General features: G+C 42.4%; 1 protein-coding gene across 1 annotated transcript in view; it reads left to right on the top strand.

The window, feature by feature from the left end:
* The window catches only part of LOC146822800 (fibrous sheath-interacting protein 2-like), a 666,318-nt gene that overhangs the window by 444,630 nt on the left and 198,227 nt on the right, over positions 1 to 23,461 (top strand). Inside the window, exon 5 of the mRNA XM_085606304.1 lies at positions 17,988 to 18,068. Within this exon, the coding sequence (XP_085462430.1) occupies positions 17,988 to 18,068 (81 nt within the window). The remainder of the gene's footprint in view (positions 1 to 17,987; positions 18,069 to 23,461) is intronic.

The following is a 23,461-nucleotide window of genomic DNA, read 5'->3' as shown; positions in this document are numbered from 1 at the left end:
GCTTGCCTATACACACGACCCACGAAAGAGGTGGACAGAAAAACAGGGAAACCATGGATTTTGAAGGACTTCACAAACTGTAATAGTGAAAACGTTGTTTACCTCATTATGTGCTCGTGTGACATTTCCTACGTAGGCATGACCACCAGGAAAATAAAAATGTGAATCAATGAGCGCTGAAGTACAATTGGGTGCAAAAGAAACAACACCAAACTGACATGTCACTACTTAGAAAAAGGTCATCAGGATGGGGACATGAAATGGGCGGTCCTTGAAAAAATGAATACAATTAGCCCGAACATACAAAGAAGACTCTACACCCGTGAACAACGCTGGGTGTATCGTTTAAGAACATGGGAATCCCGTCTCAATGACGACATCTCATGGCTTCAGATCGGATAATACTGTCACAATAGAGCATACTTTTTGTTATGAATACTCGAGAAATACATCTCCATTAATATACATCATTGCTAATAGATCTCCCCTCTGAAATATGCCCCTACTCATTCTCTTCTCTCCTCCAAACATGCCTCTACTACTCACACTGTTCTGCAGCATTGATGCTGTGAAATGGTTACCAAGAAGGATATTATATAGGTTTGGGGAAATGTTATAAAAAAAATTGATAAAGACATTCTGTCGCACCTGCACTTTGTTTTATCATGTTACGATTAATAGTACGGCTCCCCACATCACTGATGCAGTGAAATAGATTCTGAGATTAAATTATTTTGGTTTGGAGAAAAATAATGAGGAATAAACAATTTTTGATCAGACATTCTATCCCCCTTGCACTTTTTTTTTATCATGTTACGATTAATAGTGCCGCTCCCCACATCATTGATGCTGTGAAACAGATACTGAGATTGATATTATTTAGAATCGTCCCTGAGCACTCAATTTGTAAACTTAATAGTCCATGATATATTGAGAAAGTCCAAAAGGTTCTTGATCCAAGGTCAATGTGTTTATTCAATCTTTCCAATTCACAATGTGGAACCAGGAAAACTGGACACAGCTAGACATTCAGTTCACACAGCAAAGACAGCCAACATGTGTTTCGTCGTGCAGTATGATGCACTGATGACTTCCTCAGGGCTGCAATCCCAAGAAGAACACAATTACTTGACCATTCTACATAGTAATTAGTGGATTTCAAAGTGAAAAGTGGGTTACCAGAGTTTAATCCACTACCAAATTAAAGGTGAGAAAATCCACCACCGAGTTATATCCGAAGTACAGTGAGAAAAAAGAGTAGTATCATGTCACTGAAATCGTGATTACCAGAGTGCAGAAACAATCAGGTGCAAGAACACTCCAAAACCGAAGTCCAGTGAGAAAAAATGAGAAAGTAGTATCATGTCACCTAGTTAAACAATCGGGCGCAAAAGTAATCCAAAATCACCTGATAACAGGCTTCTTTCAGTGATAAATGATAGAATATCCAAATTTTATAAATTCTATAAGATTGGAAACCTATAAGTACAAAAAACACAACGTAAAAACATCACCCAATCAGAACTGACAACTTGTCTGATCTACCCGAATGACTAACTATATTCACCTTGTGCCTCGCTCAATCCTTCTTTGGGAGTATGAAATTCCGTGTCCAAATTCCAAAATGATATTGTAAGGTCAGACTAAGGTATCTTTAACCCCTTCGCTGCTAGGCCTTTTCCCCTCCTGTGCTAAGCCTTTTTTGGGCTATTTGGGGTAGTGCGCGCTTAGGCCCCTGTAACTTTTTGACCACATTAGGTATCCACGCCAAATTTGCGACCTTTTCTTCCAACATCATGGGGATTCTAAAGGTACCCAGGGTTTGTGGATTCTCCTAGAAGGTTCCCAGAAATTAGTCAAAATACAGCAAAATTTTGTTTTTTTTGTGAAAAATGGGGAAACGTGGCTGCAAATGAAAGCGTCTGGGTTGTTCTCTCCAAATGATATCAAAAAAGGGTTTGTGGGGCTGAAATCACAATTTCTCCAGCTTTTAGGGAATGACAGATTTTTGTCAGAAATCCAACATTTTGTACACAGTTTTGACATTTTTCTGGGACATACCCTATTTTTGCTATTTTTTGTGCTTTGAACCTCCTTCCAGATAATGGTAAAAATGGGTAGAAAAGCAATATTGGATCCTGGAAAGCTATACATTTTTGAAAAGTAGACAAAATTCTGAATTCAGCAAGGGGTAATTTGTGTAGATCCATCAAGGTTTCTTTATAGAAACTACCAGTTAAATATAGGAAAAATTAAAAATTAGTTGAAAAAAGCAGCCTTTTGAGTCAACGTTTTCACCTGTAACTTCTTCTAATTATCACATCTCTTAGAAAGCAATGTACCGTTACATCCACTGGACCTTCCTGGTTGTGGGGATATATAGGACTTGTAGGTTCACCAAGAGCCCAATGAACCCAGAGTAAAAAACTGAGCAGCATTTTGTTATGTTTTTTTTTTTTTGTTCCGGGTATATAGCAATTATTGTGGGAAAATGTATACATGGAAAAATCGGTATGAAAGACACCTATGTATTTCTGAAATGGGAACAAATTACAGAGTTTAGAAACAGTGCATATTTGCACATTTTCGAAATTGGGAATACTCATACTTGCATGACAATTATTGGTCATTTTTCAAAATGACTTTTTGTTTACACAATGTCTTTCATTTGGAAGGGAGAAATGCATCCAAAATCAATAGGTAATAACAGTTGCTTTACCAATCTGCGCTACCCTAAGTCCCCCGATAAAAATGGTACCTCACTTGTGTGGGTAGGCATAGTGCCCACGACAGGAAGTGGCTCAAAACCTAAGCTGAACACACCACATTTTCACACTGAAAATTTACACTTTTTTTGCGAAGAGTCTAGCTGTAGTTTTTGAACCCTAGCCCTGCCGGCACCTAGGGAAACCTAGCAAACCTATACATTTTTGAAAACTAGACACCCAGGGGAATCCAGGATGGGGTGACTTGACTGCCTCCCACCATGGTCTGTTACCCAGAATCCCTTGCAAACATAAAAAAATGACAAAAAAAACACATTTTCCCCACATTTCTGGGATGGAAAGTTCTGGAATCTGCGTGGATCCACAAATTTCCACCCATCCCGCGTTCCCCAAAGTCCTACGACAAAAATGGTACCTCACTTGTGCGGGTCGGCCTAGTGCCCGTGACAGGAAACGGCGCAAAACGCTAGGTGGTCACACCTCAATTTTGCAGTGAAAAATGACCCCTTTTTGGCAAAGTGACTAGCTGTAGTTTTTTAACCCTAGCCCTGCCGGCACCTAGGGAAACCTAGCAAACCTATACATTTTTGAAAACTAGACACCCAGGGAAATCCAGGATGGGGTGACTTGACTGCCTCCCACCATGGTCTGTTACCCAGAATCCCTTGCAAACGTAAAAAAATGACAAAAAAAACACATTTTCCCCACATTTCTGGGATGGAAAGTTCTGGAATCTGAGTGGATCCACAAATTTCCACCCACCCCGCGTTCCCCAAAGTCCTACGAGAAAAATGGTACCTCACTTGTGTGGGTCGGCCTAGTGCCCGCGACAGGAAACGGCGCAAAACGCAAGGTGGTCACACCTCAATTTTGCAGTGAAAAATGACCCCTTTTTGGCAAAGTGACTAGCTGTAGTTTTTGAACCCTAGCCCTGCCGGCACCTAGGGAAACCTAGCAAACCTATACATTTTTGAAAACTAGACACCCAGGGGAATCCAGGATGGGGTGACTTGACTGCCTCCCACCATGGTCTGTTACCCAGAATCCCTTGCAAACATAAAAAAATGACAAAAAAAACACATTTTCCCCACATTTCTGGGGTGGAAAGTTCTGGAATCTGCGTGGATCCACAAATTTCCACCCACCCCGCGTTCCCCAAAGTCCTACGAGAAAAATGGTACCTCACTTGTGTGGGTCGGCCTACTGCCCGCGACAGGAAACGGCGCAAAACGCAAGGTGGTCACACCTCAATTTTGCAGTGAAAAATGACCCCTTTTTGGCAAAGTGACTAGCTGTAGTTTTTGAACCCTAGCCCTGCCGGCACCTAGGGAAACCTAGCAAACCTATACATTTTTGAAAACTAGACACCCAGGGGAATCCAGGATGGGGTGACTTGACTGCCTCCCCCCATGGTCTGTTACCCAGAATCCCTTGCAAACGTAAAAAAATGACAAAAAAAACACATTTTCCCCACATTTCTGGGATGGAAAGTTCTGGAATCTGCGTGGATCCACAAATTTCCACCCACCCCGCGTTCCCCAAAGTCCTACGAGAAAAATGGTACCTCACTTGTGCGGGTCGGCCTAGTGCCCGCGACAGGAAACGGCGCAAAACGCAACGTGGTCACACCTCAATTTTGCAGTGAAAAATGACCCTTTTTTGGCAAAGTGACTAGCTGTAGTTTTTGAACCCTAGCCCTGCCGGCACCTAGGGAAACCTACCAAACCCAGACATTTCTGAAATCTAGACACCCAGCGGCTTCCAGGGAGGTATGGCTTGCATGGATCCCCCAACGTTTCCTTACCCAGAATCCCCTGCAAACCTCAATTTTTGCTGAAAAAATCACTTTTTTCACACATTTTGGGGTGGGAAAGTAGTGGCATCACTGGGCTCACACAAATTTACCACCACCCAGCGTTCCCCCAGGTCTCCCGGTAAAAATGGTGCCTTACTTGTGTGGGAGGCCCAAGTACCCGCGGCAGGCAAGGGCCCAAAACGTAGTGAGGCGACATCAAAATGGCCTATCGCAAAACCACCTGGTTTTGCAAGGGGGGTCACTTAGGTTTTTGGCCCGGTGCGCTGCGGCCATCTAGGGAAATGTACCTAACCCACGCATTTCTGAAAGCTAGACACCCAGCGGCTTCCAGGGAGGTATGGCTTGCGTGGATCCCCCAACGTTTCCTTACCCAGAATCCCCTGCAAACCTCAATTTTTGCTGAAAAAATCACTTTTTTCACACATTTTGGGGTGGGAAAGTAGTGGCATCACCGGGCTCACACAAATTTACCACCACCCAGCGTTCCCCCAGGTCTCCCGGTAAAAATGGCGCCTCACTTGTGTGGGAGGCCCAAGTACCCGCGGCAGGCAAGGGCCCAAAACGCAGTGAGGCGACATCAAAATGGCCTCTCGCAAAACCACCTGGTTTTGCAAGGGGGGTCACTTAGGTTTTTGGCCCGGTGCGCGGCCGCCATCTAGGGAAACCTACCAAACCCACGCATTTCTAAAAACTAGATACCCGGCGGCTTCCATGGAGGTATGGCTTGCGTGGATCCCCCAACGTTTCCTTACCCTGAATCCCCTGCAAACCTCAATTTTAGCTGAAAAAATCACTTTTTTCACACATTTTGGGGTGGGAAAGTTGTGGCATCACCGGGCTCACACAAATTTACCACCACCCAGCGTTCCCCCAGGTCTCCCGGTGAAAATGGTGCCTCACTTGTGTGGGAGGCCCAAGTACCCGTGGCAGACAAGGGCCCAAAACGCAGTGAGGCGACATCAAAATGGCCTATCGCAAAACCACCTGGTTATGCAAGGGGGGTCACTTAGGTTTTTGGCCCGGTGCGCGGCGGCCATCTAGGGAAACCTACCAAACCCATGCATTTCTGAAAACTAGACACCCGGCGGCTTCCAGGGAGGTATGGCTTGCGTGGATCCCCCAACGTTTCCTTACCCAGAATCCCCTGCACACCTCAATTTTTGCTGAAAAAATCACTTTTTTTCACACATTTTGGGGTGGGAAAGTAGTGGCATCACCGGGCTCACACAAATTTACCACCACCCAGCGTTCCCCCAGGTCTCCCGGTAAAAACGGTGCCTCACTTGTGTGGGAGGCCCAAGTACCCGCGGCAGGCAAGGGCCCAAAACGTAGTGAGGCGACATCAAAATGGCCTATCGCAAAACCATCTGGTTTTGCAAGGGGGGTCACTTTGGTTTTTGGCCCGGTGCTCGGCGGCCATCGAGGGAAACCTACCAACCCACACATTTCTGAAAACTAGACACCCGGCGGCTTCCAGGGAGGTATGGCTTGCGTGGATCCCCCAACGTTTCCTTACCCAGAATCCCCTGCAAACCTCAATTTTTGGTGAAAAAATTACTTTTTTCACACATTTTGGGGTGGGAAAGTAGTGGCATCACCGGGCTCACACAAATTTACCACCACCCAGCGTTCCCCCAGGACTCCCGGTAAAAATGGTGTCTCACTTGTGTGGGAGGCCCAAGTACCCGCGGCAGGCAAGGGCCCAAAACGTAGTGAGGCGACATCAAAATGGCCTATCGCAAAACCACCTGGTTTTGCAAGGGGGGTCACTTTGGTTTTTGGCTTGGTGCTCGGCGGCCATCTAGGGAAACCTACCAAACCCATGCATTTCTGAAAACTAGACACCCGGCGGCTTCCAGGGAGGTATGGGTTGCGTGGATCCCCCAACGTTTCCTTACCCAGAATCCCCTGCAAACCTCAATTTTTGCTGAAGAAATCACTTTTTTCACACATTTTGGGGTGGGAAAGTAGTGGCATCACTGGGCTCACACAAATTTACCACCACCCAGCGTTCCCCCAGGTCTCCCGGTAAAAATGGCACCTCACTTGTGTGGGAGGCCCAAGTACCCGCGGCAGGCAAGGGCCCAAAACGCAGTGAGGCGACATCAAAATGGCCTATCGCAAAACCACCTGGTTTTGCAAGGAGGGTCACTTTGGTTTTTGGCCCGGTGCTCGGCGGCCATCTAGGGAAACCTACCAAACCCACGCATTTCTGAATACTAGACACCCGGCGGCTTCCAGGGAGGTATGGCTTGCGTGGATCCCCCAACGTTTCCTTACCCAGAATCCCCTGCAAATCTCAATTTTTGGTGAAAAAATCACTTTTTTCACACATTTTGGGGTGGGAAAGTTGTGGCATCACCGGGCTCACACAAATTTACCACCGCCCAGCGTTCCCCCAGGTCTCCCGGTAAAAATGGTGCCTCAGTTGTGTGGGAGGCCCAAGTACCCGCGGCAGGCAAGGGCCCAAAACGTAGTGAGGCGACATCAAAATGGCAAAAATGAGAAAAATCAGCAACTAAATACATTGCACTAACACCAACCTTGAAACAGAATCAAATTATCCAAAGAATACAGACCAGGCAGTTCACTTTACCACTCATGAATGCTCCCAAAAATTCTTTCGCGTGTGGTACGCTCTAAAACAAGCAGGGAGACACAGTGCACGATGAGAAGGACAGTCGGGGCAGTATATACGACTCTCCTTCCGCAAAACTCTTCGCCAACAGACTCTACATCTCCTACTGGGAAAATCTTTTGCGGGTGTGGGAGGAATGTGATCTGGAAAGTGGCGTTCTTTCAATCTAGCAACATCCTCCACCACTCCAACTCTAGGAACACTTGCCTGTTCCACTACAACAAGGCTGCCTATTACAGACTCCTGAAACTTAGCAAAAGTCATCTTTGACTCAGGGCAAGAATCCTGGAACACAACAAAAGCATTAAACATTGCCAAGTGGAAAAGATGGATAGCCAACTTCTTGTACCAAATGTAAGCCTTACGAAGAGCAGTGTAAGGTTCCAACCTCTGATCTACTCTGTCAACACCACCCATGTGCCTATTATAGTCTAAAATGCACACAGGTTTGCGCGCTTCAGCGACCTGACCCCAAACAGTCACAGGTGCAGTGCTTTCATCATGGATGGTAGTCAGCATGTCAACATCTCTCCTGTCTGTAAACTTCACAGCAAGAAGCTCCTGGCAACGCAACGCACTGCACTGTCCCCGCACAAGCTTTTGACAAACAAGTTCTTTCGGGAAACCTTTTCGGTTAGAGCGGATTGTGCCACAAGCAAGAGTGTCCACTTTGGCCAATTCCCTAAACAACCGCACACCAGTGTAGAAGTTATCTACATATAAATGGTGGCCTTTGTTAAACAATCCTCTACCAAGTTCCCAAACAATTTTCTCAGTCACTCCAAAAGTGGACGGACAACCAGGGAGGTTAATCCTAGATTCCTTACCGGTGTACACCCTGAAATTAGAGACATATACAGTCCTACTGTCACACAGCATATACAGCTTTATTCCATAGCGTGCCCTCTTACTAGGAATGTATTGCCTAAAAACCAAGCGGCCCTTGAACAACACCAAAGACTCATCCACTGCAATTTCTTTCCCAAGGGCATAAATCTCAGAAAATCGATCAACAAAGTGATCAAGGACAGGCCTAATCTTAAAAAGACGGTCACAATCAGGGTGATCTCGTGGCAACGCTAAACCATTATCAACAAAATGCATCATCCGAAGCAGAAGCAAATACCTGTCACGACTCATGACTGCCGGAAAAATAGACGTTGCCATCAAGGGACTGCTAGACCAATATGAAGACATTGATGGCTTCCTTAGCAAGCCCATCAAAAAAGTTAAACCCAAGAACTTCTTCATCTCTTCAACATTTGTGGGAGTCCACTGGGTAGCTCTAGAGTAGGGCCTAAGTCTGGCACTGTTGTCCCTCAAAAACTGTTCGGCATACAAATTAGTCTGCCAAAAACACATCGTCCATAAACAACTGAAAACAATTTACCGGCAAAAAGTTTTCAGTATTCACTCTAGACCCTGGAACACCAGTAAACTCTGGCAATGCCGGCTGCACCATGCCAGGGGCAACCCAGAGGTCATCACTTTCAAAGGGAAGCCTTGCAGCCCCAGCCTGCAGCCCAGATGCCTCTTGCCGCACTACACCAACGGGAAGCCTTGCAGCCCCAGGCTGCAGCCCAGATGCCTCTTGCCGCACTATCGGCACATCAGTCTCCTCCTCTAACACAGGCACTTCATCCGCACTAAGAGTATCTTCATCATCCGATGACTCCATACGGAGAGACAACTCACTGCCAGAATCGTCCCCTGCCTCCTCTCCCTCAGATGCAGAGTCAGTCTCTGAACCATGGTCAGAGGAAGACTCAAACAGCAAACCAACAACCTGCTGAGCAGTAATCCTGCGGCTAGCCATTATACTTACTAAGATAGAAGACTGCACAAACAAGTCAACAACAACCAACAATGTGCAAACCAAGTAAGTAAAGAAATGTGTACCTTTATCACAAAGATCAATGTACTCAAAAACTATACAATCCAATTACAAGAGACAGCTGCACTCACCAGAAACCAACTCTGCAGCGACACAGCAAAAACCAACGATATCAAACTAGAAAGAAGAAAAAAAAACAAATTACTCACAAGACAACAAAATACACATCGAGCACCAATGCAAAAAGTTTTTGACACTCAAAAACCAAACATACTGCTATTATTACACCATTTGCAAAAAAAAAAACAGGCTGAGAAATCAAACACATTTACATTGTACAAAAAAAAGTCTCTTACCAAACTAATTAAACAGCAGGACCACCAGTAACAACACGGCAAACTGAAAAGAGCAAAAGCCTTCACCTAGAACAAAAAAGTAAAAAAAAAAAACACATTACAATTGCAATTCACAAAAAATATAACAATAAACATTATAACATGCTATGTCACTACCCAAATGGTCAATCGGGTTGTGTGCCAGGTGGGGCAGAAAACAGCAGGAAAAAAAAGGCTACTCTGTCCCGGGGCGGGTGAGCCAAATACATATTATAACAAATTGCACCCTGGAAGCGAGGGGTCACTTCTATTTTTATTACAACTAATTCCCTGGTGTCTAGTGGTCTTTTCTGCCCCCCCTGGGAGCAGAAACGGTGAAAAAATAAAACCGATCTGCCCCCAGAGGGGGCAGAAAAGTCTACAAATAAATTAGGGGCCCAAGGAAGCGACCCTTGCCCAAGGGGTCGCTTCCTACAATAATAATTAGATCCCTGGTGTCTAGTGGGCTTTTCTGCACCCCCTGGGAGCAGAAACGGCAAAAAAGTAACACCGATCTGCCCCCACAGGGGGCAGAAAAGTCTTCAAATAATTTAGGGCCCCAAGGAAGCGACCCTTGCCCAAGGGGTCGCTTCCTACAATAATATTTATATCCCTGGTGTCTAGTGGGCTTTTCTGCCCCCCCTGGGAGCAGAAACGGCGAAAAAATAACACCGATCTGCCCCCAGAGGGGGCAGAAAAGTCTTCAAATATTTTAGGGGCCAAAGGAAGCGACCCTTGCCCAAGGGGTCGCTTCCTACAATCATATTTACATCCCTGGTGTCTAGTGGGCTTTTCTGCCCCCCCCCTGGGAGCAGAAACGGCGAAAAAATACCACCGATCTGCCCCCAGAGGGGGCAGAAAAGTCTTCAAATATTTTAGGGGCCAAAGGAAGCGACCCTTGCCCAAGGGGTCGCTTCCCAAATACAAAAACACACATCCCTGGTGTCTAGTGGGGCATCCCTGCTCCACGATCGCGACGCTGTGCGCGATCGTGGAGCAGGAATGCCCTGTATTGAGACATCAGGGGAGAGGAAATACTCTTTCCTCTCCCCCGATGCCTCAATACACTCCAAAAGGCCCCCGCCGCCCCACCGGAGCACACAGCACTCACCCTCCCTCTGTGGACGCCTGGAAGCAAATGGCTTCCAGGCGTCCCAGCGCTTCCTGATGACGCCGGCGCGCGCTGTGCGCGCTGACGTCATGGGGAAGCGTGGGGGGGCTCGGGGGTGGCAGCGGAAACTCTTCCGCTGCCATCCCCTCTGTGGGGGCACGATCGATGCCCCAGGAGGGGAGCGCCAGCGCTTCCCCCGGGGGCTGTGCTCATGACGGAGCGGTTCCGTCATGAGCACAGGCCAACCGATGCTCATGATGGAACCGCTCCGTCATGAGCATCGAAGGGGTTAAACTGAAGTAAAACATGATTGCAAACATTTATTAATGAAGAAATCCGAGACACCCCAAACACATTTTAAAGTATAAACTGTGAGGGTAATTAATAATCTCACCTATGGTATAGGCGATCAAATGCTGAGAGAAGTATTTCATCAGCAAGCTTCACGAAGATTCAAGTAAGATACGAAATTAGAAATACAGTCAATCACGTGTTCGTGACCTAGGGATATGTAAAAGCATATAGAACTGCAAGTCAAACCGTTCGTTAATGTAAACCCATGTAGGTAAACAAAAATCCCTCTAAAAAATAAATCCAAAGAGTCCTGTATAATCGGACTATATCATAAGTGTTTCACAATACCCATTCATTCCCCGAAAAAAAACATATCTCAATCCCATGAAAATCATCTCCATACCTGTATGGATTACCCCGTCTCGGTAGTCCTATTCCCTTGACGGTGTACACCATAAGCACCATCTTAGAGTTGCTATATATACATTTACAAAACAGAGGCCATCTTGGAGTGGTACATAGTAAATAAGCTTCACATAAGTAATAGTCTAGTCAAAATAGCTGCTAATAAGCTGTGAAGCATCCAGTAGGTGCTCTAAAAAACACAGGCCACTACAATTACTATCTGTAAAATGGATGTAAATGTTTCTCCATCCACAAACCTACTAAACTTACTGCGTCTCGGAAATTCTATTCACACGATAGCGTACATCATAAGCGCCATCTTAGTGGCATGCCGTACGTATACTGAATGGGCGCCATCTTGTATTGATCAGTATAGTTCAGAATGTGGCTCGTATAAACCACACAACCGTCACTAAATGTTAAAAAATGCAAGTTCAATATTCCTTAAAACAGCAAGTCATATTTAAAATTCATACCAATCTCCAGAATAAATCGACGTTAAAACATGTTGATCGTTAACGGCAAATAGTAAATGTGGCAATTGTAAAGGCACGCTACCAGTAAATATCATCCCGTAGTATTTACCATATACAAAACGGAATCAGAAAGACTTATATAAGTGTTTCAATCTTAATCTAAGTTCCTAATATTGTCGAGATATAGTCAATAATAATAAGACTAATAAGAGTTACATGCTACAAATTAGTACAGACATGGGCGCCATCTTTGAATACTAGGTAATACTCCTATCTCTACTGATATCTCAACTACACAATACTAATGTGTGCCAAAACATTAAAAAATATATGTAACGGCTGAATTACCTGTTACTTCTGTGAATACCTTCAGTAATTCCCTAGGTCATATTCTACTGCTTATATACTAGTCAACTATATGAGCAATGTCTGAATAGAATTCTTATTTACGATATTTAATTTTAGAATTTATAAAGAAAATTATATTATATTATTTATAAATTATAAAGAATGATCAACTAAGATTAGAATCAAAAGCAGATAAGCCCAGTGTGTAGACATGATAAAAAAGAGAAAGTATAGGTAATGACATAAATAACAAACGTGGTATCACAGTTGATGAACATATTAATCTTATGATTACCCATATTGTTATAATTGAAATGAGTTATCTTAGTTACAGCCCACCGACATGAACTGCAACGTGCACATTTATGGAGTCCTTTCATTTGGTCACTCAACCATTTCACATTTTTTGATGGTGGATAACTTGGATTTATGATGTTTGCCAATGTTAGTCCCTTCCTAAATGTCAAACTCGGTTTCTCAGTCATAATCGATTTATCAGATCTTAATAAATACCAGTGTTTGTTAAGTAACCTATATAGTTTATTACTCTCCTGACTATAGTTGGTTACCAATCTAATCTTATCACTGCCAAAAGTCAGCCTGTTCTTCCTGGCTGGTTTCAGGGTCTCTTTTCTATGCAACACGTACATTTTATTTGCTGCACTGTCAACAACACTTCGGTCGTAACCCCTGGCAGTAAATCTTGTCCTGATATCTTCAATAGTTTCCTCAAATTCAGTCTGTTCAGAGCATTTCCTACGTGCTCTTACCATCTCCCTGTACGGAATGGCATTAATTTGGCAACGAGGATGACAGCTCTCTGCATGTAGTAGAGCATTGCAACTTATACTTTTACAGTACATTTTACTACATATCTTGTTGTCTTTAATATACAGTTGAACATCTAGGAAGACAATTCTTTGAATATCATGATGTGTAGTAAATCTCAAATTAAATTTGGTGGAATTCAAAAATCTAAAGAAATCCTCCAATTCAGAAGTTGTCCCTGTCCAAATAAAAAACAGTCGTCGATATCGTTTTGGAATTTGGACATAGAATTTGATACTCGCAAAGAAGGATTGAGCGAGGCACAAGGTGAATATAGTTAGGCATTCGGATAGATCAGACAAGTTGTGAGTTCTGATTGGGTGATGTTTTTACGTTGTGATACTACTCTTTTTTCTCACTGGACTTCGGATATAACTCGGTGGTGGATTTTCTCACCTTTAATTTGGTAGTGGAGTAAACTCTGGTAACCCACTTTTCACTTTGATATCCACTAATTACTATGTAGAATGGTCAAGTAATTGTGTTCTTCTTGGGATTGCAGCCCTGAGGAAGTCATCAGTGTATCAAACTGCACAACCAAACACGTGTTGGCTGTCTTTGCTGTGTGAACTGAACATCTAGCTGTGTCTAGAAAAGTTTGCCTGGTTCCACATTGTGAATTGGAAAGATTGAATAAACACATTGACCTTGGATCAAGAACCTTTTGGACTTTCTCAATATATCATGGACTATTAAGTTTACCAATTAAGTGCCCAGGGATGATTTTGAATGTATCCAGTAACCCTTCAGAGGAAGGATACTACAAGATTGAATTGGTAACCAATCTTTCTTCCCTTTAGAGCACAACTAAGGTTAAATATTGAATGTGTACTTAACCTGTGACAAGAGTAGAGCACCTACTCAGCAGTACCTGGTTACCAACAGAAATTTGTTTGATATTATTTAGGTTTACACTTTGCTTCTCCATTTTAACTTTGAAATAGTACACAAGACAGCAATAGTGTACAGCTGCCTCATCTATTTACTACAGGCCGCAGCTGATGCGGCTGCGTGACTGCACGCACATGTGGCAGAGGCCATGCCCCCACTTTTTCTCAGCATACGCCTAATACAGACGGACCAGTCAGCTTACCGCTATGACACAACCCCTAGGCAACCCGGCTTGGGACACCAGATACTTGGTATCAAGGGTATTTTCACCCAGCGGTGACGTCACCCGCTACCGCCTGGTCCCTAGCTGTTTAGTAATTATAACGCCGGCATTAATTAAATGCGACGTCCAGACAGCACCCCCGGACACCGGATCTTGGACCATTCAATTACTCACCAAGCTCTGCTAATTAACCAAGTTAAGTAATTACTTAGTACCTATAAAAATAGCAGGCCCTCGCTCATCCCACCACCAGCGGGGAAGAGAAGAGGACGCTTTTAGGAGAACAGTGAGGGACGCACCTTGAGGCAGTAAGAGTGTGTATGGGTTTATGTTTGAGAAACCAGAGGCTTCACTCTTCAGAGCCCCTGGTCAGAGAAAGTGTACAGATTGCATTTTGTGATCATTTACCTTCCAATATTTTATTTTAACCTTAGAGTGTGACTACGGGGTTCCCTCAGTCCCTCTAACCATGGGGCAACTAAGACCTTTACCTGGTGTAAGAATGTGAGCTGATCTCACAACACTTTGTGATTTTTACTATTTATGTGCACCACGTTTGCAGTGACAAGTGTTCCACATCCACATAAGTAATTTTGTTAATATGCATGATTTATTTGCTGTTATTTCTGATTCTTTAAAAACGCCTGAGCATCAGCCCCTTTGACACAATGTTAACCTTTATTTTACAGGTTTCAAGAAACCCCGCCTTTTAGTGGAGGTTGACAGAGGTCACCCTACAAGGTGGTAGTATCTTAACCAGAAGAGGTTATATAGGAGCCCTAGCTATTTCGTCCTGATGAATACAACGGACTCTTCGGGCCAATATGGCAGAAACATTTGACAACACTGGTGGTGATGGGGTACTAGCTCCCCAAATCCCCTCTCTTGATTTTTAATATCAAGTAAATACCTAACAAATAAATGTATTTTGGTGTTTACATTGTTTTTTAACCTTTCACTTTATCACAGGCACCCACTTAGCGTTTTGAAACCAAAGCTACCAGATTCAGCTTGGCTATATGGGGCCGTATCTGAATTTGAAGGACCCTTTCCAGCATCAGTCTCAGACCTAGCGCCACTGAAAAATTCTGTTTACCATTTCTAAAACTAAGTGAAAAGTAAAATCTTTGACCATGATGAGCCACTTAGTGTATCCAACTTCCACTCCTTTGCAGTCAATTTGAAATCCTGCCTAGGTCCAAGTCTACCATGATTTTATTTTTCTAAGCACTCTTTGACTGGGAGGACCCTCTTTGGGTATCCAGGCACCACTCCATTGCAGTCAACCTGGAATCCTGACAAAGTCCCAGTGACCCACAACTTGTTTTCTTGTTCTAGGCACTATTGCCTTAGAACTTTTACATTTAATATATTCAGCTCTCTTTATCCAATTTTAATGCTGTTGGGGTCATTTTGTTCTATATAGTTTTTCTTTATTTATCTGAATTGCTTAGGCAATGTCATTATGTTAGGCCCTTTACTTTAAAATTATTGGTACTGCTTGAACTTAACATGCACTTAATTGAGGATAGCCTGTTCCTTGTGTTGCAGCTACCAGGGGTTGAAAAGAGAATTTCTGAGAACAGTGTTTTAGCCTAATCAGATTGTGTTTATTTACTTAGTAGGAGAGACCACCTTTCAAATTTATAACCCAGTTCTGACAGAAAGGGTGAAAAATACAGGCACGTATGGCATGAGAATTTTACAGCTTCAGTGCCAGTCCATGATGGATTACATCTATAAATCAGGGCTCTCACAAAATCGGAATTCTGCTTCAAAACGTGAAGATAAGAAAAAACTGCAGATTAAATAGTTATGTCACTGAATAGAGGATTGTGGAAAGCCTGATTCCTTTTGAATATTCAGAGCAGATGGTCATTCTCAGGTGTAGTGAAATTGGCCTCCTGCTAACCTGTAGAAGAAAGAGAGTTGTCAGCTGTTGCAATGGAGTCTCTGTCATCCTATTTTTTCCCAGGCCTGGGAAGACAGAATAGAGTTCAGGAACAGAATGTGCAGTGGCTTTCCTTGAGAAAACCTGCTGGCCGAATTGACATTGAAGTTTTAAATTTGGTCTTGAAGCAACTGTAATGCATGGCCTGGCACATCAAGATGAGTTCCTGGTAGGTGTTAAATTTGGTTTGTCAGAACAGGAATCATGGAACATTTGCTAAATTTTTTGGAGAATGGAACATTTGCTTTCAACTGTGACATTTTCAACTGGACAATGCCTCACTGCCTTCTAGTGAGAAATACTGTATTTTGGTGATCATCATTTCCTTCAAACCTATTTAGGTCCTTTGTCTGGGGGGCATTATTATGTTTCAGTGAGAAAATAAATATGCACTGCTTCCATGTAGCAGACATTTTTTTATAAGGACAGCCAATCTACTGTTGTGTGACAGTCATGAATCATTAAGTTTTAATCTTTGTTTTTACAAAATTAGTTGAGGAATTATATCCATTTTGTTTCTTGGACTTTAGTTTTGGGTCTATCAAATGCTACACTTTCTCTTAGTGGCTAAGCTCTGGATTATTCACACAAACCTGCTTTTACTTTCTGGGAACTAGATAACTTAAATTTGAGAGAGCTCAGCAACAGTTTATCAGTATTGAGGCCTCTACCACCGTCTCTCCTACTAGTTATTGACCCACTGTCTTACAGGCCCACACTATAATATATGTTATAGGGACAAGTGACAAGTAACAAAGGGGTTAGGCATATGTCTTTGTATGAGAAAGCTTTAATTTACCATATTGCACGTGCAACATTTTATGTTATAGAAACTTGTGGGTATTGGTAAAAGCAAGTTATATTCTGGAACATACTTAAATATTCATTCTTAAGTATACCATATATCAGTGAGTTTTCAGAAGATTAATAAATCAGTAATCTCACTCCATTGATTGTTGCTTTGGCTATCCGGGAGATTAATGGTCAGCAAAGATGTGTTCTCAGCATGACATATGGTATTTATTGATGTAGGCTTGTGGTTTGTTTTGGATTCTATGGTAAAAGTGACCACAAAAGGGTAATATACTGTTTAATAAAAAGACATTTAAAAAAAGGTAATAAACTAGAAATGCAATGTGAGTCTTAGGAATTAGGGGCCCGATTCACAGAAGTAATCTGAGACAAAATCCTAAACTTACTACTTTTGGTATTCACAGAAGGCATTTAGTAGTAGTAAAGTTAGGATTTTTTCTTAAGTCTGTCTTAAGTCTGTCTTAAGTTTGCCTTAAGTTTGTCTTAAGTCTGTCTTAAGTCAAACTTAAGACAAAATCCTAACTTTACTACTACTAAATGCCTTCTGTGAATACTAAAATAAGTAAGTTTAGGATTTTGTCTCAGATTAGTTCTGTGAATCGGCCCCTGTGAGTTTAAGGGCCTGATTTAGATCTTGGTGGACAGGTTACTCTGTCACAATGGTGATGGATATATATTCTGCCAAAATAAAAATCCCATAGAATATAATGGGATTTATATTTCGGCTTATGGGATATCCTCCCACTGTGGTGAAAGAGTAACCCGTCCACCAAGATCTTAATCAGGCCCTAAATTCTAAATTGGCGTGATTTTATTATGGCATGGAATAGGTGGTCCGTGCATGTAAAAATGAGACTGTTCCCATTTCTTATGTCAATATCAAGTCAGAAATCCAAACCCGCCATGTGACCTGTGTGTAATATATAAATATTGCATGGCAGACCTGGAACATATTGTGTGTCATATGGATAAAAAAGCCATAAATTAAAGTGACCTCACATTAATATTCTTTTACCACCCAAGAAAGGTAAGGTTGTGGCATCACTATTTCATAGTCTGATTTAACAACTATACAGGACCTGCCTTTGCAATTCAGAATCAGGTCTTGAGCAGTATCTAACTAACTCTCAGCCGAAGCCAGCAGGATTTGGGATTATTTGTATTTGTGAGGTTTCTTAATACGTATACAGGATAATGATTACACACTGATGATTGTCTAATAATGCACTGCTTCTAAAGCTGTTGTAATGTTTTTCTAGGTGCTTCTCCCCTTAAAGATCTCATCTTCAGGTGTTCTGACATGTAGTTCTCTGGCAAGTTCAAAATCCTCATCTGAAGTGGTAATCATACTTTCATTTTACATAAATAATATTGAATCATACAAGATTGATTGAGAAAACGTACTGTATTCTTAGGTAAAAGAAAGCAATGCTATGATTTGAAATGATTGTTAGGAATAATTTTAAGCAGAGGTGGGCTAGCTGATTTCATGGTAGGCTAGTACCGCTGATAGGTTGTTAGGGCTAGGGCAGCTGCATCTGCATTGAGGTTGCACTGGCTTGTGAAATCTCTCAGTCAGACTTTATGCCAGCCAGGCTCTCTTGCATAGGTGTTCCTAACTGAGTTGATCATTTCCATTTCACGAACTAACCAAATGGTAAAATAGCAATGCCTGAGATTTTTATGCCGAGGGCGTTGCATGCCTTCCTATATCAACACACTTTTAGAATTGCTTTAGCTAAATCTATTGTAAATGACCATTCTGTTAGAATCAGATATTTAAGATTGATGAGACACTGTTACCTGAACTTAAGAGAACAATTTTCACTACACAAGTAATGTGTTGTCTTCTCTTTAGTAAATTAACTTTAGTAGCCTTTTCTAAGACTTTCCACTCCTAATAAAAATAACTTAAGCGAAAGTAAATTGTATTTGGCTCTCTTCAAAAAACATTGTTTTTGTTAACCCATTTCATGAAAAGTAGTCCTTTTAATTGCTGAAAGATATGCTGCATAGGATACGTTAAGCTGATTAAACAGGGTAGTAAACTGACTGCCAAAAGGTGTCAGAGGTTGGTTGCATTAGATGTTCTGGTGGCATAGATACTCAGGTAAAGACAGACATTTATAAAAGTCATTATACAGGCCACACAATGTGTCTGACATCAGCTGGCAGGCAGCATGGTATTGGGGTTTATACTGTGCAAATCATTGGTGCAAATTCAAGTGCAAGCTGCATTTGAGTGGATAGACCTTTATCTTGAATCGAGGCTGATCATCAACAGTCCACCAATGAAGCACATTTTACAGTACAAGTATAACAGGGAGTAGTAGATTTGGAAACCATGAACGTTTATTAACAGATTACCAAAGTTACAAACTCAAAATAATTCATAAAGCGTAGTTCGATATAATCCAACCAGGTCAAAATAGAAGATACAAAAGTGAGTTATTTAAAGCTAGTCAAATGCAGATATAATGAGATTTGGTTGCACTAAAGGTAATTTCCCAAACTTTAAGCTGGGGATTCAGATGTAGTCAGGGAAGTCAAGCAGCAGGTGTCAGCTAGTAAATCTTTAACGGCCAAACCAAATGAAGGTTCAGTTTGGCAAAGAAGAGCACGTTTGCTCCAGACTTTAACTCTAAGAGCAGGAAATAAAATAAGCATAAGTATGAAGGGAAGGGGCATCTGCTTTTGAAAGAGTAGACAGGAGCATCTGAAACTAACTCAGCAATGCATAATTAAGCACACGATTCAACAAACTGTTACATATCCCATGGTTTCCAAGACGTTGGAATCAATGACCATCTAACTTCTCCTTGATAAGGTGTTGTTGCCCTCTTTCCCAGGCATCCCACAAAAAAAGCTTACAGCTGCACGGTCTTCAAGAGATATCTTGTACAGGATGGTACATTACAGACTGGCCCACCCTGGCACAAGAGTAAGAAACCACTTATCCAGTTACAGTAGAACTGAAAATAACATTTGTCATGGAAACTAAACAACTACAACTATTCATTAATTCATACTACTGCAGAAACTTAGGGCACCAAAGCCGTGCAAGGACCGCCAACCTGATTGCAAGTTCAACTCATGCTGGTGGACTGTTCTTTTGCCTTTCCCATGGTGGTGCCAGAAAAACAGGCACCGCAATGGGAAGTGCAAAAATGTTCCGGCATGGATGGTGACATCCATGCCATGCTGGAACTGGCAGTACAAGCAGACAGGGGAGCACATGTTGTGCCCCCCTGAATGCATAACCATGGCAGGTGGGGCATGGTGGCCCTATAGCGCCCCCTTTGTTTCTCCACCGCCAGCCTTTTCATAGCGGGGAACCCACCATGAAATGGCTGGTGGTTGAGAGAACTCGTAAAATGCTCAGCGGGACTACGCCGGTCAAGCTCAGCATGTTACAACGGGCTTCTGCCGCACCACCATCAGGTAAGGACGGTTCCTTTGATCCTGAAACAAGAGAGAAGCGTAAGATAATACTCAGCAGCCAAAAACACAATTTCAATAATAGCATTATTTATTTAACTGAGGCCTACATTAACTATGGCTAACCCACTGTTAGTACACTTTAACTATGGTCAACTATAACTTGAAAATCGCTGTCTATGGTCAGATTTAGCATAAAGGCACCCTTTAGGTATTTGCAAATAATATGCATGAGTAAATATGTTAGGCAAAATAAAAAAATAGTGACATAGCATCACTAGTGCTGGTCCTACAAAATGATCAGTTTGACTGCATCAGTGATCACATATCCTAGACTTGGGTGTACAAGCAACAGTGACCCACCTCCATTCCAATTAGTTTTCAGCATTTAAACAATAAAAATTGGATAGTGATCTTGTGTGAATTACCTCAGAAATGTGTATTTATTGCAGATTTCAAATGGCTTCAGTAGTTGTTTCCAACGCTTTCTAGTCATTAAATGAGCCAAGTATCAGGGGCACCTTAAATCTTTTCTGAAAAACAGAAGTTATTCATAACTTTTTATCAAATAGTTCTAGGGTTCACAGATTATTACACATTTCAGCATACCTATGCACTGTATCAAGTACCTTTATTTACAGAAGTGGCGTTCCATCCTGCTTAACATAAATAACCTGTTAGCAACAATCCTACCAAACAAATCTGGTAAAATAAATATTAAACAAAAGGTAATTTGCATATAAAATGTGGTTTCTCACAGTTCTTCATGTCACTAGTGTTTGTTAGCATCCCTACTTCACATCTTCTAGGTACTTCAAAGTTCTGAAAGAGCTGCAGCTCTAGACACCAAACAATCAACATTTCTTTCTCTGTGTTGCTGATTGTTCCAGTCCTTCATCATGGAACCAGAAGTGCCCATACTTTTCCTGTCTTCATTGTTTTAACTCAGGATCAATTGGTCATAAACAATTAGTGTTGCATTTCACGTACCATGGGGCCATCTTGAAGTTGAGTATTTTTTCCTTGTTTGCTTGGTGCTGTCTCATTGCACTTTTTTTTGCTTACACTGGTCTACTATAATCCTGCATTTCATTTGTTCTTCTTGTTGTCGAGGTTTAAAATTTATTTTCCACCAAACTTTTTTCCTTAATAAGAGGCTTACCAAGGTACCTCCTGTTCAAGGTTTTGAAAAATGGTCCATGAGGTGTAAGTGTAATTGGAAAAGAGTATGTTTTCAATCCTAGAACGTTGTGCTTATTTAGTGGACCATATATGTTTGCAGGAACAAGAAAAAGCACAGAAAGGTGGGCAACCATAACAAGTAGACAGATGCAGAGAGGTCTTGGTGCATGACGAAAATATGTGTTGTGAACTGCCGAGGCCTGTTTCAGTGTCCTTATATATTCCATACAACCCCCCAGGTGACCAGGAAAAGGCAATTTCATTGTGGGTCTAGTGAATCCTCACAGCTTCAAAAATGTCAGACATTCCTAAATGGAGTTGCCATCATCTTTATGTTGTGTAGAAAATGTAACCCCGTTATGCCCAAGGCACGACCCTCCTAAGAGGCCACCCTCGCAGGTGTTGCCACTATGGAGGCATAACCTCCAAACTGCAGAAATATCTGGACTCACACCCACATGTTGAGAAATGTGGCTACCTTCCATATGCCTAGAGATAATGCAGTACAGGTGTACAGGTAGAGGTGTACAGAAACTGAAAAGAGGTGGCCTCTTTACATGGGTGACCTTGAGCTTGTATGTGCTGCAGATACTCATATGTATCAACCTGTAATACATGCAGGTGGAACTTGGCCATGGCATTTTCACCCAACCTTTTACACTGGTTCTCAAAGAAAGGCTCAAGAAAAGGCTAATGACAAGCAAGGAGCATTGGCAATGCAAGCAGGTTCCCTCGAGTATTGATGGCAGGATAGCCATTCCAGTCAACAAAATAATGAATCTTGCCATGCAGGAAATGGAATATTACACGAAACCTCAAATACACGCAGTCTTCAGTTCAGCTGTTTCTTCATTATAAAAAACATCCAGCCAATTCTGGTGTCCTCAGTAATTTCCCCAGGCACAAAATGTGTGACTATTCCAGGGAAAGTCAGTGAGGGACATTTTAAATTGATAGTTCTCTGGGTGGGTGCTGTTCTCTATTAACAGATGAGATGACAAGATTCTAGGTTTAGATGCCATAATGAACTTATAAAATTGTAATGCATAGATTTAGGATGTGCATAAACAGGAGGCATACTAGATCACATCTATGTACATATATGGCCACCAAACAGAACATTGCATCAGTTCAAGGTAAACCTAGATGCCTTTTTGGCCAGGTATAATAGAGAAATGACATTTAACTAGTATGTCTTGCCTCAACCTCTTGTTGAAATAAACAAAATCCATATGTATCAACACACTCTTCTGCACGTTTCTCCAAAAAGTACATTATAGGTAGCCTTGATTTTATCCAGGAATGTTTGCACCAACTCAGCATTCTTACATGATGTCAGCGTGCATATGGAAAAATATTCTGTTGCCAAGTAAACAGGTTACCCTAGAGATGAGATGTAGTACCTTGGTACTCCATTTGCCATTGAAAAGGCTCTTGCACACCTTGCAACTGTTGGTTCTGTTCCATGTTCCATCAACAATAGTTCCCATAGTATGTAAATGTATTTGTACTTAGATAGCACACTTCTACCCAGGGGGCTCGTAGCACTGTATTCATACCGCTGTGGAACCCTTCCTGGTTTTTCCTGCGAGATGCCCACTCCTGGGCACCCCCCCCAAGGTGAAGCCAGGCATCCTAGCGCTGTGGGGGCCATTGTGGAGATTAAGCAAGCTATTGCTCAGAGTTGCACAGTGGGACCCATGATTAGAATAGGCACCGAGGCGAGAATTATCTGATCCGGGGAAATTGAATCCAAGAGCCACTGAGGCGGGAATTGAACCCTGGTCCCAAGCCAGACCTCTGCATCAGGGTCTGCCGCTCTAACCATTGAGCCACACTTCTCCACATCACATTCTATAGTATCACTGAATATTGTCCATAACTGCATAAAGTGTGGGATAGATAAAACACAGGATGCAACTCGTTGTTCCTCCTTCAGGGACAACACTACACCTACTGCCCTGTCAGAAGCACCAATCTTTAAGAATAATATCCTAGCGGGATATGGTTACCTCAGAACAGACACAGATATGAATGCCTGCAAGAGTGCTTGAAATGCAGTTTCAGCCTCTTGTTTTCACTGGAAACCGTGATTGAGATTGCTTTTCTTATT

This window comes from Triturus cristatus, chromosome 5_2, assembly GCF_964204655.1.
Source record: "Triturus cristatus chromosome 5_2, aTriCri1.1, whole genome shotgun sequence".
NCBI lineage: Eukaryota > Metazoa > Chordata > Amphibia > Caudata > Salamandridae > Triturus > Triturus cristatus.
Note: the sequence above shows the minus strand (reverse complement) of the source record. Positions and strands in the feature narration are given on the sequence as shown.